The sequence below is a fragment of the Ranitomeya imitator genome, chromosome 5, assembly GCF_032444005.1.
Source record: "Ranitomeya imitator isolate aRanImi1 chromosome 5, aRanImi1.pri, whole genome shotgun sequence".
In the NCBI taxonomy this organism is placed as follows: domain Eukaryota; kingdom Metazoa; phylum Chordata; class Amphibia; order Anura; family Dendrobatidae; genus Ranitomeya; species Ranitomeya imitator.
In genome coordinates, this window is record NC_091286.1 from 132869571 (window position 1) to 132892044 (window position 22474).

At 41.4% G+C, this 22474-nt stretch overlaps 1 protein-coding gene across 2 annotated transcripts in view; it reads left to right on the plus strand.

Annotated features, from left to right (window-relative positions):
* The window catches only part of ADGB (androglobin), a 591174-nt gene that overhangs the window by 247397 nt on the left and 321303 nt on the right, over positions 1–22474 (plus strand). For both annotated transcript variants that reach the window (XM_069769164.1, XM_069769163.1), the window contains exons 17-19: positions 5596–5704; positions 9305–9440; positions 10819–10933. In XM_069769164.1, the coding sequence (XP_069625265.1) occupies positions 5596–5704; positions 9305–9440; positions 10819–10933 (360 nt within the window). The remainder of the gene's footprint in view (positions 1–5595; positions 5705–9304; positions 9441–10818; positions 10934–22474) is intronic.

Here is a 22474-nt window from a genome sequence, read left to right on the forward strand (position 1 = left end):
TCCACCATAATATGCAAAAAAAATGATAAAAAAACAGACAATGTGATTTTCTGGATTTTTTTTTCTCAGTTTGTCTCCCATAGTTGAGGTCTACCTATGATGTAAATTCCAGACGCCTCTCATCTTTTTAAGTGGTGGAACTTGCACTATTGCTGACTGACTAAATACTTTTTTGCCCCACTGTATAGGACAGAGCTAAAAGGCAACCATTAATGAGACCACCCCTAACAAAAAACAATATAAACAGTATATAATAGAATTAAAAACAATAATACACCGATGAGGTACCACAAAGGCCCAAAAGGACCCTACAGGAGACAACTTTGTTGATAATCAATATTTAAGCCTTTTGTAGAAAGAGTATCAAGCTCATAGATCCATTTCAATTCTTTTCTCTTCAAAAGAGAATTCCGATCGCCACCCCATCTTGGCATAGGTACATCATCTATGACTCGGTATCTTAGCTGATTAACCGAATGCCCTAACTCATGGAAGTGCCTAGGTACTGGAACGTCAATCAAATTTGTTCTAATAGTACTTTTATGCTTTGAAATTCTCGCTTTGACCTTCATTGTGGTCTCCCCTACATAGTAGAGACCACACGGGCAGCTAAGGATGTAGACCACAAAACTACTTCTGCATGTATACCGTTTCCATATCATATACTTTTTTCCAGTGTGGGGATGATAAAAACATGCCCCTTTAACTAAGTTATTGCAGCTTGCACATTCGAGACAGGGAAAATTACCCAGGCTCGGACGGCTTAAAGTAGTCTCTGGATCCCTCCTTGAGCTGCCCAAATCAGACACCACCAGCTCATCCTTCAAATTTCTATTTCTCCTATACGAGAATAGTGGGGGCGATTGAAACTCACTCACATTGTCATGTCCCCTACCCAGAAGTGGCCAGTGCCTTCGAATCACATCTGAGATCTGGCCACTCAGACCATTAAATGCTGTCACAAATGGTATCCTCTTATTAGATTCTATGGCAACCTTGGGAGTAAGGAGCTCATCTCTTCCTTTAGACAATGCTTTTATTTTGAATGTATCCAGGTCTTCCTTAGGATATCCTCTCACCAGAAATTTTTGGCACATCTCATTAAGCCTCAAGTCTATAAGAGAGTCACTCGAGACAATCCTCCTGACTCTTAGGAGTTGGCTCCATGGGAGGGACTCCACCATTCTCCGTGGATGTTCACTGGAAAAATGTAAGACATTATTCCTGTCTGTCTTTTTGACAAACAGGTCAGTATGTAAAAGCCCTTCACTCTTATAGACGCATGTATCCAGAAATTGCATCCTAGTCTGAGAGCACTCCATCGAGAAAACCAACCCAGGGTAGATGTTATTCAAAAAAAGGTGGAATTGCACGAGCTCATCATAGTCACCATCCCAAACCAGGAAGATGTCGTCGATGTAGCGCCGCCAGCCCCTAACACGGCCCCAAAACTGACCGCTCACTGGAGCCATCTATCATGAAGAAGTTTATGGAGCATTATTTTGTCAGGCGCAGTTGCCGATTAAATAGACTCAGTGTGCTGACTATGTTGGATTCCGTGATTATAGCGCTATGTGACCGCTCACTGGAGCCATCTGTCATGAAGAGATCTATGGAGAATTCCTCTGTCATGCGCAGTTGTCGACTAAATGGACTCAGTGTGCTGACTGTGCTGGAGTCCGGGACTGCGACATGCGCATATGAGCTATAGACAGGGATGATGTCACGGACATGCGCAATACAATGTGCACCATTGGACAAGAGTGGGCGTTGTTTGTTTATTACTGATATGTGGACCAGCAGCCTATGAACTAGCGCGGTGAGGAGCGCTGCATGTTGGGCATAGGGCGACCACATTATTTGAGATTTAGGAGCTGATTGGACTGCTCCTGTTTTGAACACGCCCACAATGCCATGACGATCGTGGATGCAGTACCCGGATTGGTGCGAGCGATATTTGTTTACATTGTGGACTTTGGGGACTTATTGGGGATTTATGAGTATGATGTAATAGCGGCGAGCGATCAGAGGTAGTTGGACTATGTTAGCGGTTAGTATATACAGGGGCTGGCAATGTGGGACTGTTTTTATATTTGTATATGTATGTTGCACTATGATGTAATTTTTTTCAGGTGTATAGAGCCACACCATTGGTTGCTAGTTAATTAATGGGTTTGGGTATATAATGGTGGTTGTATTGTCTTTTCACTATGCTTGAAAAAGATCCACGGACCGAAACGTTGCAGATGGCAGAATAAATACGGGAGCTGTTTTTTCACAATTGCTGTGGTGCTGTCCTTCTCTTCATGCGCTTTTGAATATCCGTCAGGAAATCCGCTCCCAATCACCAAGTTCAGTGACTCCCATCCCTCCCTGCATTTCCCCTGGCTCACTCTCCACATTCGATCCCATCACAGAAGAAAAAGTCTCCAGGCTCCTCTCTTCTTCTCGTCCGACTACATGCACCACCGACCCCATTCCCTTACACCTCCTCCAGTCTCTCTCTCCAGCCGTCACAACTCACCTAACTACAATCTTTAATCTCTAACCTCTGGCATTTTCCCCTCCTCCTTCAAACACTCTATCATTACTCCATTACTAAAGAAACCCGTTCTTGACCCATCCTGCCCAAATAACTACAGACCAGTCTCCAATCTCCCCTTCATCTCTAAACTCTTGGAGCGCCTGATATACTCCCGCCTTACCCATTACCTCTCCACTCACTCCCTCCTAGACCCTTCACAGTCCGGTTTCTGCCCCCTACATTCAACTGAAACTGCACTCATCAAAGTGACCAATGACCTTCTGACAGCAAAACGTAACGGTGGCCACTCTCTGCTCATTCTTCTCGACCTTTCTGCAGCTTTCGACACTGTTGACCACCCTCTCCTACTCTCTAGGCTTCAGTCACTAGGCATTAGGGACACTGCTCTCTCCTGGTTCTCTTCCTACCTTTCTGACCGCTCCTTCAGTGTTCTGTTCTCCGGCTCTACTTCCTCTCCTCTTCCTCTCACTATCGGGGTACCTCAGGGCTCAGTCCTTGGCCCCCTTCTCTTCTCCCTCTACACAGGCCCAATTAGACAGACCATCAGCAGATTTGGCTTTCAGTATCATCTTTATGCTGATGACACACAACTATACACGTCATCCCCTGACCTTACCCCGCTGTACTACAGAACGCCACTGACTGTCTGTCTGCAGTCTCCAACATCATGTCCGCTCTCTATCTGAAACTCAACCTCTCCAAAACTGAACTTCTTCTGCTCCCGCCATCTACTAACCTCCCTAAATCTGACATTTCCCTCTTTGGGTGACACCCTCATAGCATGATGCTGCCACCACCATGTTTCACTGTTGGGATTGTATTGGGCAGGTGATGAGCTGTGCCTTGCTTTCTCCACACATACCGCTTAGAATTATCACCAAAAAGGTCTATCTTTATCTCATCAGACTAGAGAATCTTATTTCTCATAGTCTGGGAGTCCTTCATGTCTTTTTTTTAGCAAACTCTATGCAGGCTTTCATATGTCCTGCACTGAAGAGAGGTTTCCGTCGGGCCACTCTGCCATAAAGGCCTGGTGGAGGACTGCAGTGATAGTTGACTTTATGGAACTTTCTCCCATCTCCCTACTACATCTCTGGAGTTCAGCCACAGTGATCTTGGGTTTATTCTTTATTTTTCTCACCGAGGCTTTTCTCCCACAATTGCTCATTTTTTTCTGGATGGCCAGGTCTAGGAAGACTTCTGGTGGTTCCAAACTTCTTCCATTTAAGGATTATGGAGGACACTGTGCTCTTAGGAACCTTTAGTACGGCAGAAATTCTGTTGTAACCTTGGCCAGATCTGTGCCTTGCCATAATTCTGTCTCTGAGCTCCTAGGCCAGTTCCTTTGACCTCATGATTCTCATTTGGTCTGACATGCAATGTGAGGTCTTATATAGACAGGTGTGTGCCTTTCCAAATCAAGTCCTGTTCGTTTAATTAAACACAGCTGAACTCCAATAAAGGAGTAGAATCATCTCAAGGAGGATCACAAGGAAATGTACAGCATGTGACTTAAATATGAGTGTCTGATCAAAGGGTCTGAATACTTATGACCATGTGATATTTCAGTTTTTCTTTTTTATTAAATTTGCAAAAATTTCAAAAAATTTTTTTCAGTCAAGATGGGGTGCAGAGTGTACATTAGTGATAAAAAAAATGGACTTTTTTTAATTTACCAAATGGCTGTAATGAAACAGAGTGAAAAATTTAAAGGGGTCTGAATGCTTTCCATACCCACTGTAAAACAGTTTTAAATAAAAAATACAGCACCCAGTAAAGTAAGTGACATATCCCTGGAATTAGTGTCTCTTCACGAACATTTGATGCGGTAACAACAACCTCGTGACCGATTCCCTTTTATTCTTCTTTAAATTTAAGGCCCCCTGTGCACATTAGCCAAACATCAGCTGAATGTTTAATGTGCATGGGGACCTCCAAACTTTTAATCTACTGATTAAGAATGTACAGATGCCGGCATCGGAGAATCCTCACAGCACACAGTGCACCTATTGTGAGGATTCACAAGTCTGCAGTCACGTAGAGTGACTGCAGATTTGTAGTTTAAGGCTTTACAACCCCTTTAAGATTCTGTTGATTTCATGATCATATAGCCGGAATTATTCTGATCCAGTTGTTTTTCTAGCCTCTTCTGCTTCTGCATTGTAGATTTGTAGAATGAATGAAGTGAGTGAAGTGATTCTAATTAAACCTATGTGGAAAGATCTTACATCAAACAATCGGGTTTTCTCATAAATATTCTTTGTGTTACAATAATGGATCAACCTAATAAAATGAAGTCTTTAATGGGCGAGCAATTACTGATCCTAGAATAAAACGGATGACAAGCTGAGTACACCTTGTTAACCTCGTTATATTTAGTCTTCCATTTAGCAGATCTTTCTAACCCACTTTCCTGGTTAATTCTCTTGGCTTTGAACTCATTATAAAGATTTGCATTATTAGATTTGTTCACCTCCCGAGATGTTTGGATGTATTATAGAATTATTTCGACATTTTCTATAAATTGCATGAACTTAACATCTCTTTACAAAATGTTATTACAATGTAAGTGGCACAAGACTTCCTTAAGTAGAAAGTTGTCTATGAAAACCTTCTCCATCTGTTGAGTGAATACAATAGTAAAGCGTGAAAGGGCTATAAATAACTAAATAGCTTAAATTATTGATTGCAAGTGATGAAGGGCAGGAAGAGAGGACAAAGTGACAGGGAAAACAGTGCTGCTCCTGAGACTTTGTCAAACTTTTCCACCCTCGTGCCTCTTGTCTCTTATGTCAACAGTAATCCTTCATACAATGAATTATTTAGGATGGAATAGGCGCTTGACTATTGCAAATGCTCATGTCATTTCAGCTTTGTATTTAACACCTTCAGATGTCTACATTGCTAACAGATGAGGAGTCTGTGAAATAATTCCTGACTTGTTTGGCCAAATTGTAAAACATAAATAAGTCATTAAAGATAACTATTATTGAGTCTTGGATAATTTAGGAGTTCGGCAAATGTTTTAATTTTATTTTTTAACTACACAGACAACAGATGATCGAGATAGAGGAACCTATTTCTTATGTGTTGATAACCTGAGGCCTACAGAAATGTTAGTAAGCTTCTCAGCACTGACACGCTGGGGAGATTCATTTGGTGAGTCTGTTTTCTGGATACCCTTTATTGCTCCAGTATTTCACACCATTCGGTTTTTTGATAATTGTGCTAGTTTAATGGTTAAAATGATTTGTTAGGCTAACCAAATGATTCGTCCATGCTTCACATATACGTTCTGTGTTTTTTACCAGTAGAATACATGTACTCATTATTGTCTCCGGTGAAATTCATGTGTTCTTGTTTATTTGTGGACTGAATGTATGCTAAAAAAGAAGATAAGAGACATGTCCAATTTCATGGATCAAAATCTCACACATTCAGAGTTTCCTATGCTAATGGTTGATATTTGGTGGAAAGCACTTGAGTCTCCTATGGTAGTCAAGTAATAAAATGATTCAACTCTATATTGTACATAAAAGCTACTTAACTCTCCAAACTGTGCAGTATGTGCAAAATATTGCACAATTGCTGTCTTAGGTGTCATACTACTTTTTGCGGATTTATGTAATCTTACAGGTCCTTCTCAAAAAATTAGCATATAGTGTTAAATTTCATTATTTACCATAATGTAATGATTACAATTAAACTTTCATATATAATAGATTCTTTATCCACCAACTGAAATTTGTCAGGTCTTTTATTGTTTTAATACTGATGATTTTGGCATACAACTCCTGATAACCCAAAAAACCTGTCTCAATAAATTAGCATATCAAGAAAAGGTTCTCTAAACGACCTATTACCCTAATCTTCTGAATCAACTAATTAACTCTAAACACATGCAAAAGATACCTGAGGCTTTTATAAACTCCCTGCCTGGTTCATTACTCAAAACCCCCATCATGGGTAAGACTAGCGACCTGACAGATGTCAAGAAGGCCATCATTGACACCCTCAAGCAAGAGGGTAAGACCCAGAAAGAAATTTCTCAACAAATAGGCTGTTCCCAGAGTGCTGTATCAAGGCACCTCAATGGTAAGTCTGTTGGAAGGAAACAATGTGGCAGAAAACGCTGTACAACGAGAAGAGGAGACCGGACCCTGAGGAAGATTGTGGAGAAGGACCGATTCCAGACCTTGGGGAACCTGAGGAAGCAGTGGACTGAGTCTGGTGTGGAAACATCCAGAGCCACCGTGCACAGGCGTGTGCAGGAAATGGGCTACAGGTGCCGCATTCCCCAGGTAAAGCCACTTTTGAACCATAAACAGCGGCAGAGGCGCCTGACCTGGGCTACAGAGAAGCAGCACTGGACTGTTGCTAAGTGGTCCCAAGTACTTTTTTCTGATGAAAGCAAATTTTGCATGTCATTCGGAAATCAAGGTGCCAGAGTCTGGAGGAAGACTGGGGAGAAGGAAATGCCAAAATGCCTGAAGTCCAGTGTCAAGTACCCACAGTCAGTGATGGTGTGGGGTGCCATGTCAGCTGCTGGTGTTGGTCCACTGTGTTTCATCAAGGGCAGGGTCAATGCAGCTAGCTATCAGGAGATTTTGGAGCACTTCATGCTTCCATCGGCTGAAATGCTTTATGGAGATGAAGATTTCATTTTTCAGCACGACCTGGCACCTGCTCACAGTGCCAAAACCACTGGTAAATGGTTTACTGACCATGGTATTACTGTGCTCAATTGGCCTGCCAACTCTACTGACCTGAACCCCATAGAGAATCTGTGGGATATTGTGAAGAGAAAGTTGAGAGACGCAAGACCCAACACTCTGGATGAGCTTAAGGCCGCTATTGAAGCATCCTGGGCCTCCATAACATCTCAGCAGTGTCACAGGCTGATTGCCTCCATGCCACGCCGCATTGAAGCAGTCATTTCTGCCAAAGGATTCCCGACCAAGTATTGAGTGCATAACTGAACATTATTATTTGTTGGTTTTTTTGTTTGTTATTAAAAAACACTTTTATTTGATTGGATGGGTGAAATATGCTAATTTATTGAGACAGGTTTTTTGGGTTATCAGGAGTTGTATGCCAAAATCATCAGTATTAAAACAATAAAAGACCTGACAAATTTCAGTTGGTGGATAATGAATCTATAATATATGAAAGTTTAATTGTAATCATTACATTATGGTAAATAATGAAATTTAACACTATATGCTAATTTTTTGAGAAGGACCTGTATATGACTGTGTTCTAAGATTCAGATATTTTAGTCTGAAATTGGTGTCATTTTATCAGAAGTAGTGGAAGCACTTAAAGAAGCCCTCCCATGAAAACGTTTTTTTTTTTTACAAAATCTGTGTATATGTGCATTTAGTGTAGTGTGTATGTGTTAATATACTCACCTACTGCCTATGGTGCATCATTGTAAAAGAGACTTCCGGTTCACGCATGGAGCATAGAGGCATCCAGAGAGTCTGAAGAGTAGAGACGTCATTGAGGAGCAGAGAGACACTGGATCCCGGAGAAGGTGACAGTAGGTGAGTATCATATATACTTGTGTATAAACCAAGATTTTCAGCACATTTTTATGTGCTAAAAATGCCCCCTCGGCTTATACATGAGTCATTGTCCAGAAAGCCGGCGGGGGAGCGGCGGAGCTGCGGCAGGAGCCGGCTAACAGAAGACATCATATTCACCCTCCTCATGCTGTCGCTGCATCTCTGTCCCTGCATCTCAGTCCTGGCGCCGGCAGCTCTTCCTGTGCTGAGCGGTCACGTGGTACCGCTCATTAAGGTAATGAATATGCATGTGTCTCCACTCCCATGGGCGTGGAACGCATATACATAACATTAATGAGCAGTACAACGTGACCGCTCAGCAAAGGAGATGCACCAATGGCGTGAGGAGGGTGAGTAGGACGGAGCGGGTGTGAGCCATGCATACAACGATGGGATGGGGCTGAGCCATGTGGGACCGGAGGAGCCATGCATACAACAGGGGGAGCCACACATACCAGGACAGGACGGGCGGGAGCCACACATAGCAGGACAGGACGGGGGAGCCACACATACCAGGACAAGGACAGGACGGGGGAGCCACACATAGCAGGACAGGATGAGGGGAGCCACACATACCAGGACAGGACAGAGGAGACACACATACTAGGACAAGGACAGGACAGGGGAGCCACGGATCCCAGTACAAACGGGGGGGGCCACATAGCAGAACAGGACTGGGGAGCCACATACCAAGACAGCGAAGGGGGTAGCCACGCATACTAGGACAGTGACGGGGGAGCCACGCATAGCAGGACAGGGATAAGGTGACAATACATATCCGGCTTATACTTGAGTCAGTAAGCTTACCCAGTTTTCCGTGGCAAAATTAGGTGCCTTGACTTATACTCGGGTCGAGTATAAACTCGAGTATATACGGTACATTAACAGATACACACTACACTTCTCCGATTAGATATTCATAATGCAGACCTCACTGACCTGCCCCCTAATTTACATAATGAATATCACACTAACCATGCTATCACCCCCAGACTGTGATCTCTGAAAATGTTCCTTTTCACTATTATACAGAAAAGGACACAAAAGAAATATTGGGGATAGCGTTGCTAGATTTTTATACCAAATGCTGCAGCGCTACCATGCTGGTATAGTTCAGAAAACTGCCTGAAATTGTACACTGCTGCACGTAGAGTTTATTGTTTTAGCAGATCTTGTCTGTGTGTCGTTACAGTGAAGCAGGATGCTGGATCTCAGAGGGGCATATTAACTGCAGAACAGTTTTCTTGGAAAAGTCTCCTGAATGGACCAGTTATATTAAAACTCCATACTTTTGTGACCAAGGCTGCTATGATAAGCCTGCCTCCTGGGTTTGTATTCTCGCTAATTTCATATGTACAATTGTCCATAGCAACTAATTTGATTGCAGTTTTCAACCTTTGGTAGAAAAATCCATAATGCCTATAATGAAACATGATGGTTTTAGCATGTTTATGTGAGGCTGGTGTCGGAAAGTTATATTTCATTGATGGTTTGAATTCACAGATGTACTGCTCTATATTGAAAGAGGAGATGCTACCATCACTCCGAGCCCTTAGTAGACATGCATTTTTTTTTCTAAATGTATGATGCCTACAATAAAATATGGTCACAGCAGTGTCCTTATGTGGAGCTGCATGAATGCTGCTGGTGTTGGGGAGCTTCATTTAATGATGGTATCATGAACTCACAGATGTACTGCTTTATATTGAAACACACTTCTTAAGCTACTGTTGCATTTATGAAAAAGAGCAGGGTGAAAGTGATTCAGTGGCCAAGTATGTCTCCTGACCTGAGCCACAAGTTGAGTTTCACTCTCCATCCAGAATCTAGGATCTACAAGAGATCTTTCTTGAAGAATGCAAAAAGATAGATGTTGCAATATGTCGCTAATTTGTTCATTCCAGGCCTAGGATTGGTGCTGTCCTTAAAAATCACGGAGGTCATATAAAATACTAGTTGTAGTAGTTTTTTATGTGAAGTGTATTCATTTTTGAGTAAAACTGAAGATTTTGTAATTAAAGTTTTATGATTGATCTTACTTTCATCTTATGAGTTAAAAAAACTCTACGAAATTCAGTCTTGTCAAAATTTTGGAAAATGTTACTTTTAAAAGAGGGTGTACTCACTTATGCTGAGCACTGTATTTATATATAATTTGATCCTGATAATATCAGATTGCCATTCCTAAGTGAAGGAATGATGATGTGCTGAGAGGCTGACCTAATGGAATTTCAGTTACTCTCAAGGGAGAAAAGTTTATGCAAGTTTTGGGGGATTCTGTTAGCAGTTCTGATCCCTCATAATTGTTGTTAGCGCTATATAGGTGATGAGAATAGGGGCTGAAAATATGTATGTGCATAGTATCGATCAAGAGATCCAAGTTTTAATCCTGCTGGTGCTGGGGTTTCTGCACCAAATGCTTCCCAATCCCTCCCCTCTTCTCTCTAGGTAGAGCTGTAGTAGGCTCCTGATTCGATGCTACAACTGTCACTCAAGATCTGGAGGAAGGAGCTGAGAAGCATTCAGAGAGCCCAGGGCACAAAGAGTCTCAGTGCCAAGAGATTAAAACTTCGTTTTCCATTTAAGAAGTCATTTTTATACTATTTTTATGAAAGGTTATTTTAGTAGATCTTTATTAGATTGTTCTATGTGACATTGTGCTTTAAATCCTTTATTAGACAATACTTTTATCTGTCTTCATTGCAGGCGTCATGTCTTACGCTTCACTGCAAGTTCACCCTTAGGGCACCATATCCACCTGTGTAGTACAGTGCCATTTGTCTTTGGTGATGAGGAAACTGTTATGCCAAATCTTGACAAGGTACATGTTCCCATGGAAACTAGAGAACTACTCTATATTTGTGATATTCTTATTGTATTTCTGCATCGTTAATGGAGAATTTGTAGAATTTTTTAGAGTTTGCTAGTTTTCTTTTATGTCCTTGTTTTTTTTTTAAATCTACATCAATAGAAACATCATTATATCATTGTCTGAGAACATTGTATTCCAATTATGCATCATATTACAGAATCTCATACATTTTTATAGCATTGGCGTGATATAGTCAGTGGGATTGCAGGTGAAAAATAACATTGTCCATTTTTGTATAAACCATCTGACAAACTGATAAGTATAATAAACTCCATGTACACTTTTAAATATTCACAAATTAGCACAAAGCTGACAGAACTGTGAGATGAAACCTGGAAAGGTTTGTCATGATAAGTAACTCAGTTGTGCTGTATCTCTACACAGACACTGCAGAGATCAGTGAGGACAGGATGCAGGATTTTTTCTCCCCTGCATAATGCTGCCTGCTTATTATCGGTCAAACTCATGCAGAAGAAATATATGTCCCCAGGAATAAATTTCTGAACTGTAACATAAATGATACCCTAAATTCTAAAAGCAAATACAGTGGGGAAAATAAGTAATTGACGCACTGCCGATTTTGCAAGTTGTCCCACCCACAAAGAATGGAAAGGTCTAATTTTTATCGTAGGGACACTTCAACTGTGAGAGACAGAATCTAAAAAGAATCCAGAAAATCACATTATATGATTTTTATAAAATAAAAGTTGCATTTTATTGCATTAAATAAGTATTTGATACAATAGAAAAACAGAACTTAATATTTGATACAGAAACCTTTGTTTGGAATTACAGAGGTCAGATGTTTCCTACAGTTCTTGACGAAGTTTGCACACACTGCAGCAGGGATTTTTGCGTACTCCTCCATACAGATCTTCTCCAGATATTTTATGTTTTGGGGCTGTTGCTCGGCAACATTGAGTTTCATCTCCCTCCAAAGATTTTCTATTGGGTTCAGATCTGGAGACTGGCTAGGCCACTCCAGGACCTTGAAATGCTTCTTACAGAGCCACTGCTTAGTTGTCCTGGCTGTGTATTTTGGGTCATTGTCATGCTAGAAGACCCATCTTTAATGTTCTTACTGGAAGGAGGAGGTTGTTGGCCAAAATCTGGCAATGCATGACCCCATTCATCCTTCCTTAAATATGGAGCAATCATCCTGTCCCTTTTGCAGAAAAGCATCCCCAAAGTATGATGTTTCCGCCACCATGCCTCACTGTTGGGATGTGTTCTTGTGGTTGAAATCATCCTTCTTCTTTCTCCATACACTTCGAGTTGAGGTGATACCAAAAAATTCTATTTTAGTCTCATCTGACCTCATGACCTTCTCCCATGCCATCTCTTGTTCATCCAGATGGTCATTAGCAAACCTCAAATGGACCTAGATATATTCTAACGTGAGCAGGGGAAACTTGCATGCCCTGCATGATTTTGCAGGATTTTAATCCAAGACAGCATAATATAATGTTTGAGACTGGGTCCCACCTCTCTTCAGCTCATTGACCAGGTCCTCCCGTGTAGTTCTGGGCTGATTCCTGATCTGTATCAGAATCATCCTTACCCCACGAGGCGAGATCTTGCATGGAGCCCAGACAAATTAAGATTGACAGTGATCTTGTGATTCTTCCATTTTCTTATAATTGCACCAACAGTTGTTGCCTTCTCACCAAGCTTCTTGCCCATATTCCTGTAGCTCATCAAAGCATTATGCAGGTGTACAATTTTGTCCCTTGTGTCCTTAGACAGCTCTTTAGTCTTGGCCATGGTGGAGAGGTTGGAGTGTGATTGATTGAGTGTGTGGACAGGTAACAAGTTCAAACAGGTGCATTTAATATAGCTAATAATAAGTGCAGAGTAGGAGGGCTTCTTAAAGAAAAACTAAAAGGTCTGTGAGAGCCAGAATTCTTGCTGGTTGGTAGGTTATACTTATTTCATGCAATAAAATGCTTTTTATTTATTTAAAAATCATACAATGTGATATTCTGGGTTTTATTTTTAGATTCTGTCTCTCACAGTTGAAGTGTACCTACGATACAAATTACCAAATTACAGACCTCTCCATTCCTTGTAGGTGGGAAAACTTGCAAAATCAGCAGTGTATCAAATACTTATTTTCCCTAATCTATGTCTGCAATGAGGAGAGGATAACTTAAAAAATAAAAAAGTTTTCCTCAGTTCTGCAGTCATTATTCCATGATGTGGCCTGTTTAACCTGCTCAAACTAGTGAAAGGTCTTACTAAGGGGCACCGTGACATATTAATTATATGAAAGAGGCACAGTGGTATAATGTATTAAGGGGTCCAATGGCATATGGATGGTAATAAGGGTCACAGTATCATAATCACTTTATTAAGGAGACACAGTGGCATATTAATTTGAGTTAGGGGGCATAGTGACATATTAATTTTACTAGATGGTGGCCCGATTCTAACGCATCGGGTATTCTAGAATATGCATGTCCATGTAGTATATTGCCTAACCACGTAGTATATTGCCCAGCCACGTAGTATATTGCCCAACCACGTAGTATATTGCCCAGCCACGTAGTATATTGCCCAGCCACATAGTATATTGCTCAGCCACATAGTATATTGCCCAGTGACGTAGTATACAGCACAGAGCCATGTAGTATACAGCACAGACACGTAGTTACGTAGTATACTGCCCAGCCACATAGTATATTGCCCAGCCACATAGTATATTGCCCAGTCACGTAGTATACAGCACAGAGCCATGTAGTATACAGCACAGACATGTAGTCACGTAGTATACTGCACAACCACATAGTATATTGCCCAGCCACGTAGTATACTGCCCAGCCACAAAGTATATTGCCCAGCCACAAAGTATATTGCCCAGCCACATAGTATATTGCCCAGCCACATAGTATATTGCCCAGCCACATAGTATATTGCCCAGCCATATAGTATATTGCCCAGTCATGTAGTATACAGCACAGAGCCACGTAGTATACAGCACAGTCACGTAGTATATTGCCCTGTCATGTAGTATACAGCACAGAGCCACGTAGTATACTGCCCAGTCACATAGTATATTGGCTAGTCACGTAGTATGCACCATATCCCTGTTAAAAAAATAATTAAAATAAAAAATAGTTACATACCTTTCGGATCGAAGCGGCCGGTTACCGATGCTCGTCGCGCACTCCGATCTAAAGAGTGCATTGCAGTCTCGCAAGATGATGACGTAGCGGTCTCGCGAGACCGCACTTCATCATCTCGTGAGACCGCAATGCATGGAGCGGTTACCGGGGCATCGCGAGGAGCATCTGTAACCAGTCGCTTAGATCCGGGGGCCAACCAAGGGTGAGTATGTAACTATTTTTTATTTTTTTAAATTATTTTTAACATTAGATATTTTTACTATTCATGCTGCATAGGCAGCATGAATAGTAAAAAGTTGGTCACACAGGGTTAATGGCAGCGTTAACCAAGTGCGTTACACCGTGGTCAACGCTGCCATTAACCCTGTGTGACCGCTGACCGGAGGGGAGTATGAGGGCGCTGGGCAGTGACTGCGGGGAGGAAGGAGCGGCCATTTTCTTCCAGACTGTGCCCGTCGCTGATTGGTCATGGCTGTTTTGCCACGACCAATCAGCGACATGGATTTCCATGACAGACAGAGGCCGCGACCAATGAATATCCGTGACAGACAGAAGGACAGACAGAAAGACGGAAGTGACCCTTAGACAATTATATAGTAGATTAAAGGGCACAATGGAGAAATTAATGTTATTAAGAGGGGATAGTGTTATTATTCAGTAAGATAGAACAGTGACATAATGTTATTAAGGGGCTGGCTTCATATTGTATTTAACCCCTTTACCCCCAAGGGTGGTTTGCACGTTTATGACCGGGCCAATTTTTACAATTCTGACCACTGTTCATTTATGAGGTTATAACTCTGGAACGCTTCAACGGATCCCAGTGATTCTGACATTATTTTATCATGACATATTGCACTTCATGATAGTGGTAAAATTTATTTGATATTACCTGCGATTATTTGTGAAAAAAATGGAAATTTGGCGAAAATTTTGAAAATTTTGCAATTTTCCAACTTTGAATTTTTATGCAATTAAATCACAGAGATATGTCACACAAAATACTTAATAATTAACATTTCCCACATGTCTACTTTACATCAGCACAATTTTGGAACCAAATTTTTTATTGTTAGGGAGTTATAAGGGTTAAAAGTTGACCAGCAATTTGTCATTTCTGCAACACCATTTTTTTTTTTAGGGACCACATCTCATTTGAAGTCATTTTGAGGGGTCTATATGATAGAAAATACCCAAGTGTGACACCATTCTAAAAACTGCACCCCTCAAGGTGCTCAAAACCATATTCAAGAAGTTTAGTAACCCTTCTGGTGCTTCACAGGAATTTTTGGAAAGTTTAAATTAAAATGAACATTTAACTTTTTTTCACAAAAAAATTTACTTCAGCTCCAATTTGTTTTATTTTACCAAGGGTAACAGGAGAAAATGGACCCCAAAAGTTGTTGTACAATTTGTTCTGAGTACACCGATACCCCATGTGTGGGGGTAAACCACTGTTTAGGCGCATGACAGAGCTCGGAAGCGAAGGAGCGCCATTTGACTTTTCAATGCAAAATTCACTGGAATCGAGATGGGACACCATGTTGCATTTGGAGAGCCCCTGATGTGCCTAAACATTGAAACCCCCTACAAGTGACACCATTTTGGAAAGTAGACCCCCTAAGGAACTTATCCAGAGGTGTGGTGAGCACTTTGACCCACCAAGTGCTTTACAGAAGTTTATAATGCAGAACCGTAAAAATAAAAAATCATATTTTTTCACAAAAATTATCTTTTCGCCCCCAATGTTTTATTTTCTCAAGGGTAAGAGAAGAAATTGGACCCCAAAAGTTGTTGTACAATTTGTCCTGAGTATGCTGATAGCCCATATGTGGGGGTAAACCACTGTTTGGGCGCATGGGAAAGCTCAGAAGGGAAGGAGCGCCGTTTGACTTTTCAATGCAAAATTGACAGGAATTGAGATGGGACGCCATGTTGCGTTTGGAGAGCCACTGATGTACCTAAACATTGAAACTCCCCACAAGTGACACTATTTTGGAAAGTAGACCCCCTAAGGAACTTATCTAGATGTGTGGCGAGCGCTTTGACCCACCAAGGGCTTCACAGAAGTTTATAATGCAGAGCCGTAAAAATAAAACAAAATTTTTTTTTCACAAAAATTATTTTTTAGCCCCCCCAGTTTTGTATTTTCCCGAGGGTAACAGGAGAAATTGGACCTCAAAATTTGTTTTCCAATTTGTCCTGAGTGCGCTGATACCCCATATGTGGGGGGCAACCACCGTTTGGACGCATGGGAGGGCTCAGAAGGGAAGGAGCGCCATTTGGAATGCAGACTTAGATGGAATGGTCTGCAGGTGTCACATTGCGTTTGCAGAGCCCCTAATGTACCTAAACAGTAGAAACCCCCCCTCTGAGCAGGCACTTGGTAAGCCACCTCCCTCCCTGCAGGACCCGGATGCCGCAGCCATATTGGATCTGGGCCTGCTGCAGGAAGGAAGGTAGGAGACCCTCGCAGCAACGCGATCACATCGCGTTGCTGTGGGGGTCTCAGGGAAGCCCGCAGGGAGCCCCCTCCCTGCGCGATGCTTCCCTGCACCGCCGGCACACCGCGATCATGTTTGATCGCGGTGTGCCGGGGGTTAATGTGCCGGGGGCGGTCCGTGACCGCTCCTGGCACATAGTGCCGGATGTCAGCTGCGATAGGCAGCTGACACCCGGCCGCGATCGGCTGCGCTCCCCCCGTGAGCGCGGCCGATCACGTATGACGTACTATCCCGTCGGTGGTCATACGGGCCCACCCCACCTCGACGGGATAGTACATCATATGGCAGAAAGGGGTTAAACTTAGACATATTATATTTAGGCTTCTTTTTTACTTTTGAAAAACCCCCAATTCTAACTCTAACTCTAACACAACCCTAATCCAAACCCCAACCCTAACACAAACCTATCCCTAACACAACCCTAACCCTAAAACAACTGCCCCAACCGTGACACAACCCCAACTCTAACACTAATCCTAACCTCAACCCTAACTGCAAAGAATTGAAAAAATAAAAAAAAAGTTACTTTATGATTTTTATCTAAGGGGGTGACAAAGGGGGATTTGGTTTACTATTTTTTTATTTTGATAGGGTCTATCACAGTGAATAATAGGAACCAATTGGAAGAATTTGCTATTGTTGCCAGGTACTGGCCAGCAGATCTCGACAGGTGCACTGTACATGCGTCCAACTTATATTTTCAAGGAAGATGACACGGACAACTGACGGATGGATTGGGAGGAACCGGCGGGATGGCGGAGGTATTGGTGGGGGTCGGGGGACCCCATTTCTCTCTTCTCTGATATGTTATATCATATCAGAGGAGAAAGAAATTAATGTTAAATCAGACTTTTTTTTGTGATTGCCGTTATTCAGTGAACAACGCCAATCACGTGACATGGAACGTTAAAAAGATGGCCTTGATCATATTCTCCAGGGTCTCAGCTATCCCTGGGGGGCACTATATTCTTATTTCTCAGCGCATTTAAAAATTGACGGAGGAATAAGTACCCTTAACTGCCGCCGTTAAAAGGCATATCAGCAGTTGTTGAGGGGTTAAACATGACATATCAACAAGAGACAAAAAAATGCTGCTTCATAAACGCAATAAAAACACATGTGACATAATGCACTCAAAAATGCACGAAAAAAGCGCAAAAAACCTAATTTACTAAATAAGGGCTGAAATGGTGCATAAAATCTGCAACATCAAAAACTCATTGTGGGACTGTAGCCTTAAGGCTGGAGTCACACTAGCGATTTTAAAATTGTCCGGTTTTGATGCAGGAGAGTCAGACGAGTGTAATGAAAGTGTCATGCAAGTGTAATGCATTTTTTATGCGAGTATAATCCGATTTTTCAGTCATAGCATCCAATTTATATCAGAATGTAGTGCGATTGCTATCCAATTGCAATGTGATTTTAACATGAGCTTTTACATACAGCAATTCTCTGTGTCATTTACACGTTGTTTTTCAAATGAAATATTCTTCAAAACACACACACATAGATAGATAGATAGATAGATAGATAGATTAAAAGCGGTTTACAGTATAATCACGCTGACAGGTTAGAATAATATAGATAGAATATATATATATATATATACAGTACAGACCAAAAGTTTGGACACACCTTCTCATTTAAAGATTTTTCTGTATTTTCATGACTATGAAAATTGTACATTCACACTGAAGGCATCAAAACTATGAATTAACACATGTGGAATTATATACTTAACAAAAAAGTGGGAAACAACTGAAATTATGTCTTATATTCTAGGTTCTTCAAAGTAGCCACCTTTTGCTTTGATGACTGCTTTGCACACTCTTCCAAATCTCAACATAGTATAGCTTCTGTACAATTTATATTTTACAGGGAGAGGATCGTAAGTAGAAGAACCACTGCTCCATAAAACTTTTGAATGGGCCCATCTCCCCCAACTTTTGAATGACATCCCCCACCCTCACTGCTCATTATCGCTATGCCATCTTGTTGTGCTGCCCTGTCTAACAACCCACCTGCCCCGATATTTAGTGTGGCAATATCAGACCCTCTTTAGCGCTGACCATTCTCATCATTCCCAGGCCCACCTGCAATGCTGCCAAACATGACAGCACTTGTGCACAGCAGTGATGAGTGGGAAGTTTGATAGCGTACAGCACTGGAGGAGGACCGGGCAGTGACGTGCGCACATCTGCTTGTCTTACCTGCCTGGAATCGCAGGCTCTCATACAATGATGGGCCTCATAGCAGGCTCTATAGTTACAGGTCTGCCCCTATGTTTGACATTATGCCTATTTGCACTGCATATTCCAGTATATCATAAAAGAGAATCTTGATAAGAATATTGTTTCTTGGGTGAGAATAATATTGTTATGCCTCTTCTAGTGAGGTGGATTCGCTAAGCCATACATCTAAATAGATAGCTTAACACTGGTGCAGAGATACAGCAGAGCAGGAAAACCAAATGGCACATGGAACCATGTGGAACTGCGGATGAGGGTATACGGACTGGCACTTTGGAACAGCAGAGTTTGGTTAGCGAACAAGTACGGTACCTTGGTGTAGCAGAGCTAAGTGTGCGGATAGCACATTGGAACAGCAGAGCCAGATTAGGAAGCAGGCACATTGACTTAGTAGAGCCTAGTGATAGCGGAGTGGGATTTCTTGTGTGGCTTGGCTGAGTACAGACATGAGTTAGCATGGTGTGGTAACTACTGCGATCGTCCAATGGAAGTTTGAGTAAATAGTGAAGAAGTGTCTGCAGAAGCGGAAGGTGATTATTTTATGATGTTTTAATTTCCCCCCTATTTCATTTAAGAAGGGGTTGTGTAAGTAGTGGATAATCCTTTTATGTGAGATTTATATGAAATTAACCAGCAAGGTATCAAACAGTAAGTCCCCAAGTAATATGGGTAAGAAGTAACTAAGGTCACCTACTAAATCTCTGGCAAGCTAGAAGTTGCGACATATATACTGTATTGTACACATTGTGATATATGTACTCATGTATGGGTCTATTTATTTGTGTGTGTGTGTATGTATACAGCTCTGTCAAAAATTAAGAGGCCACTGCAAAATGTTCAGTTTGTCTGATTTTTCTCTTTATTGGTAGATTTTAGAGGAAAACATAAATTGTTAATTTATTTTATAAACGTCTGACAACATGTCTCCGAATTTCCAGGCAATAAATTTGGTTTTTTTTTTTGCTTAAAAGGAAAAATGGTCAAAATTTTTTAAAAAAAAGCAAACAAACAGTACTTTCATACCTCAAATAATGCATAGAAAACAAGTTCATAATCATTTAGAAACAACAATACTAATGTTTTATCTCAGAAACAGTTCAGAAATCAATATTGTGTGTGTATGTATATAGTACATACTGTATATTTATACATGTGTGTATATACAGTACAGACCAAAAGTTTGGACACACCTTCTCATTTAGAGATTTTTCATGACTATGAAAATTGTACATTCACACTGAAGGCATCAAAACTATGAATTAACACATGTGGAATTATATACTTAACAAAAAAGTGTGAAACAACTGAAATTATGTCTTATAGTCTAGGTTCTTCAAAGTAGCCACCTTTTGCTTTGATGACTGCTTTGCACATTCTTGGCATTCTCTTAATGAGCTTCAAGAGGTAGTCACCGGGAATGGTCTTCCAACAATCTTGAGGGGAGTTCCTAGAGATGCTTAGCACTTGTTGGCCCTTTTGCCTTCACTCTGTGGTCCAGCTCACCCCAAACCATCTCGATTGGGTTCAGGTCTGGTGACTGGAGGCCAGGTCATCTGGCGTAGCACCCCATCACTCTCCTTCTTGGTCAAATAGCCCTTACACAGCCTGGAGGTGTGTTTGGGGTCATTGTCCTGTTGAAAAATAAATGATGGTCCAACTAAACGCAAAGCGGATGGAATAGCATGCCGCCGCAAGATGCTGTGGTAGCCATGCTGGTTCAGTATGCCTTCAATTTTGAATAAATCCCCAACAGTGTCACAAGCAAAGCACCCCCACACCATCACACCTCTTCCTCCATGCTTCACGGTGGGAACCAGGCATGTAGAGTCCATCCGTTCACCTTTTCTGCGTCGCACAAAGACACGGTGGTTGGAACCAAAGATCTCAAATTTGGACTCACCAGACCAAAGCACGGATTTCCACTGGTCTTATGTCCATTCCTTGTGTTCTTTAGCTTGTTGCCTGTCCTTAGCAGTGGTTTCCTAGCAGCTATTTTACCATGAAGGCCTGCTGCACAAAGTCTCCTGTTAACAGTTGTTGTAGAGATGTGTCTGCTGCTAGAACTCCGTGTGGCATTGACCTGGTCTCTAATCTGAGCTGCTGTTAACCTGCTATTTCTGAGGCTGGTGAATCGGATAAACTTATCCTCAGAAGCAGAGGTGACTCTTGGTCTTCCTTTCCTGGGGCGGTCCTCATGTGAGCCAGTTTCTTTGTAGCGCTTCATGGTTTTTGCAACTGCACTTGGGGACATTTTCAAAGTTTTCCCAATTTTTTCGGACTGACTGACCTTCATTTCTTAAAGTAATTATGGCCACTCGTTTTTCTTTACTTAGCTGCTTTTTTCTTGCCATAATACAAATTCTAACAGTCAATTCAGTAGGACTATCAGCTGTGTATCCACCAGACTTCTGCACAACACAACTGATGGTCCCAGCCCCATTTATAAGGCAAGAAATCCCACTTATTAAACCTGACAGGGCACACCTGTGAGGTGAAAACCAGTCCCGGTGACTACCTCTTGAAGCTCATCAAGAGAATGCCAAGAGTGTGCAAAGCAGTCATCAAAGCAAAAGGTGGCTACTTTGAAGAACCTAGAATATAAGACATAATTTCAGTTGTTTCACACTTTTTTGTTAAGTATATAATTCCACATGTGTTAATTCATAGTTTTGATGGCTTCAGTGTGAATGTACAATTTTCATAGTCATAAAAATACAGAAAAATCTTTAACCCCTTTACCCCCAAGGGTGGTTTGCACGTTAATGACCCGGCCAATTTTTACAATTCTGACCACTGTCCCTTTATGAGGTTATAACTCTGGAACGCTTCAACGGATCCCAGTGAATCTGACATTGTTTTCTCGTGACATATTGTACTTCATGACAATGGTAAAAATTCTTTGATAGTACCTGCGTTTATTTGTGAAAAAAACGGAAATTTGGCGAAAATTATGAAAATTTTGCAATTTTCCAACTTTGAATTTTTATGCAATTAAATCACAGAGATATGTCACACAAAATACTTAATAAGTAACATTTCCCACATGTCTACTTTACATCAGCACAATTTTGGAAACAAAATTTTTTTTTGTTAGGGAGTTATAAGGGTGAAAAGTTGACCAGCAATTTGTCATTTCTACAACACCATTTTTTTTTAGGGACCACATCTCATTTGAAGTCATTTTGAGGGGTCTATATGATAGAAAATACCCAAGTGTGACACCATTCTAAAAACTACACCCCTCAAGGTGCTCAAAACCACATTCAAGAAGTTTAATAACCCTTCTGGTGCTTCACAGGAATTTTTTGAATGTTTAAATAAAAATGAACATTTAACTTTTTTTCACAAAAAATTTAATTCAGCTCCAATTTGTTTTATTTTACCAAGGGTAACAGGAGAAAATGGACCCCAAACATTGTTGTACAATTTGTCCTGAGTACGCCAATACCCCACATGTGGGGGTAAACCACTGTTTGGGCGCATGGCACAGCTCGGAAGCGAAGGAGCGCCATTTGACTTTTCAATGCAAAATTCACTGGAATTGAGATGGGACGCCATGTTTCGTTTGGAGAGCCCCTGATGTGCCTAAACATTGAAACCCCCCACAAGTGA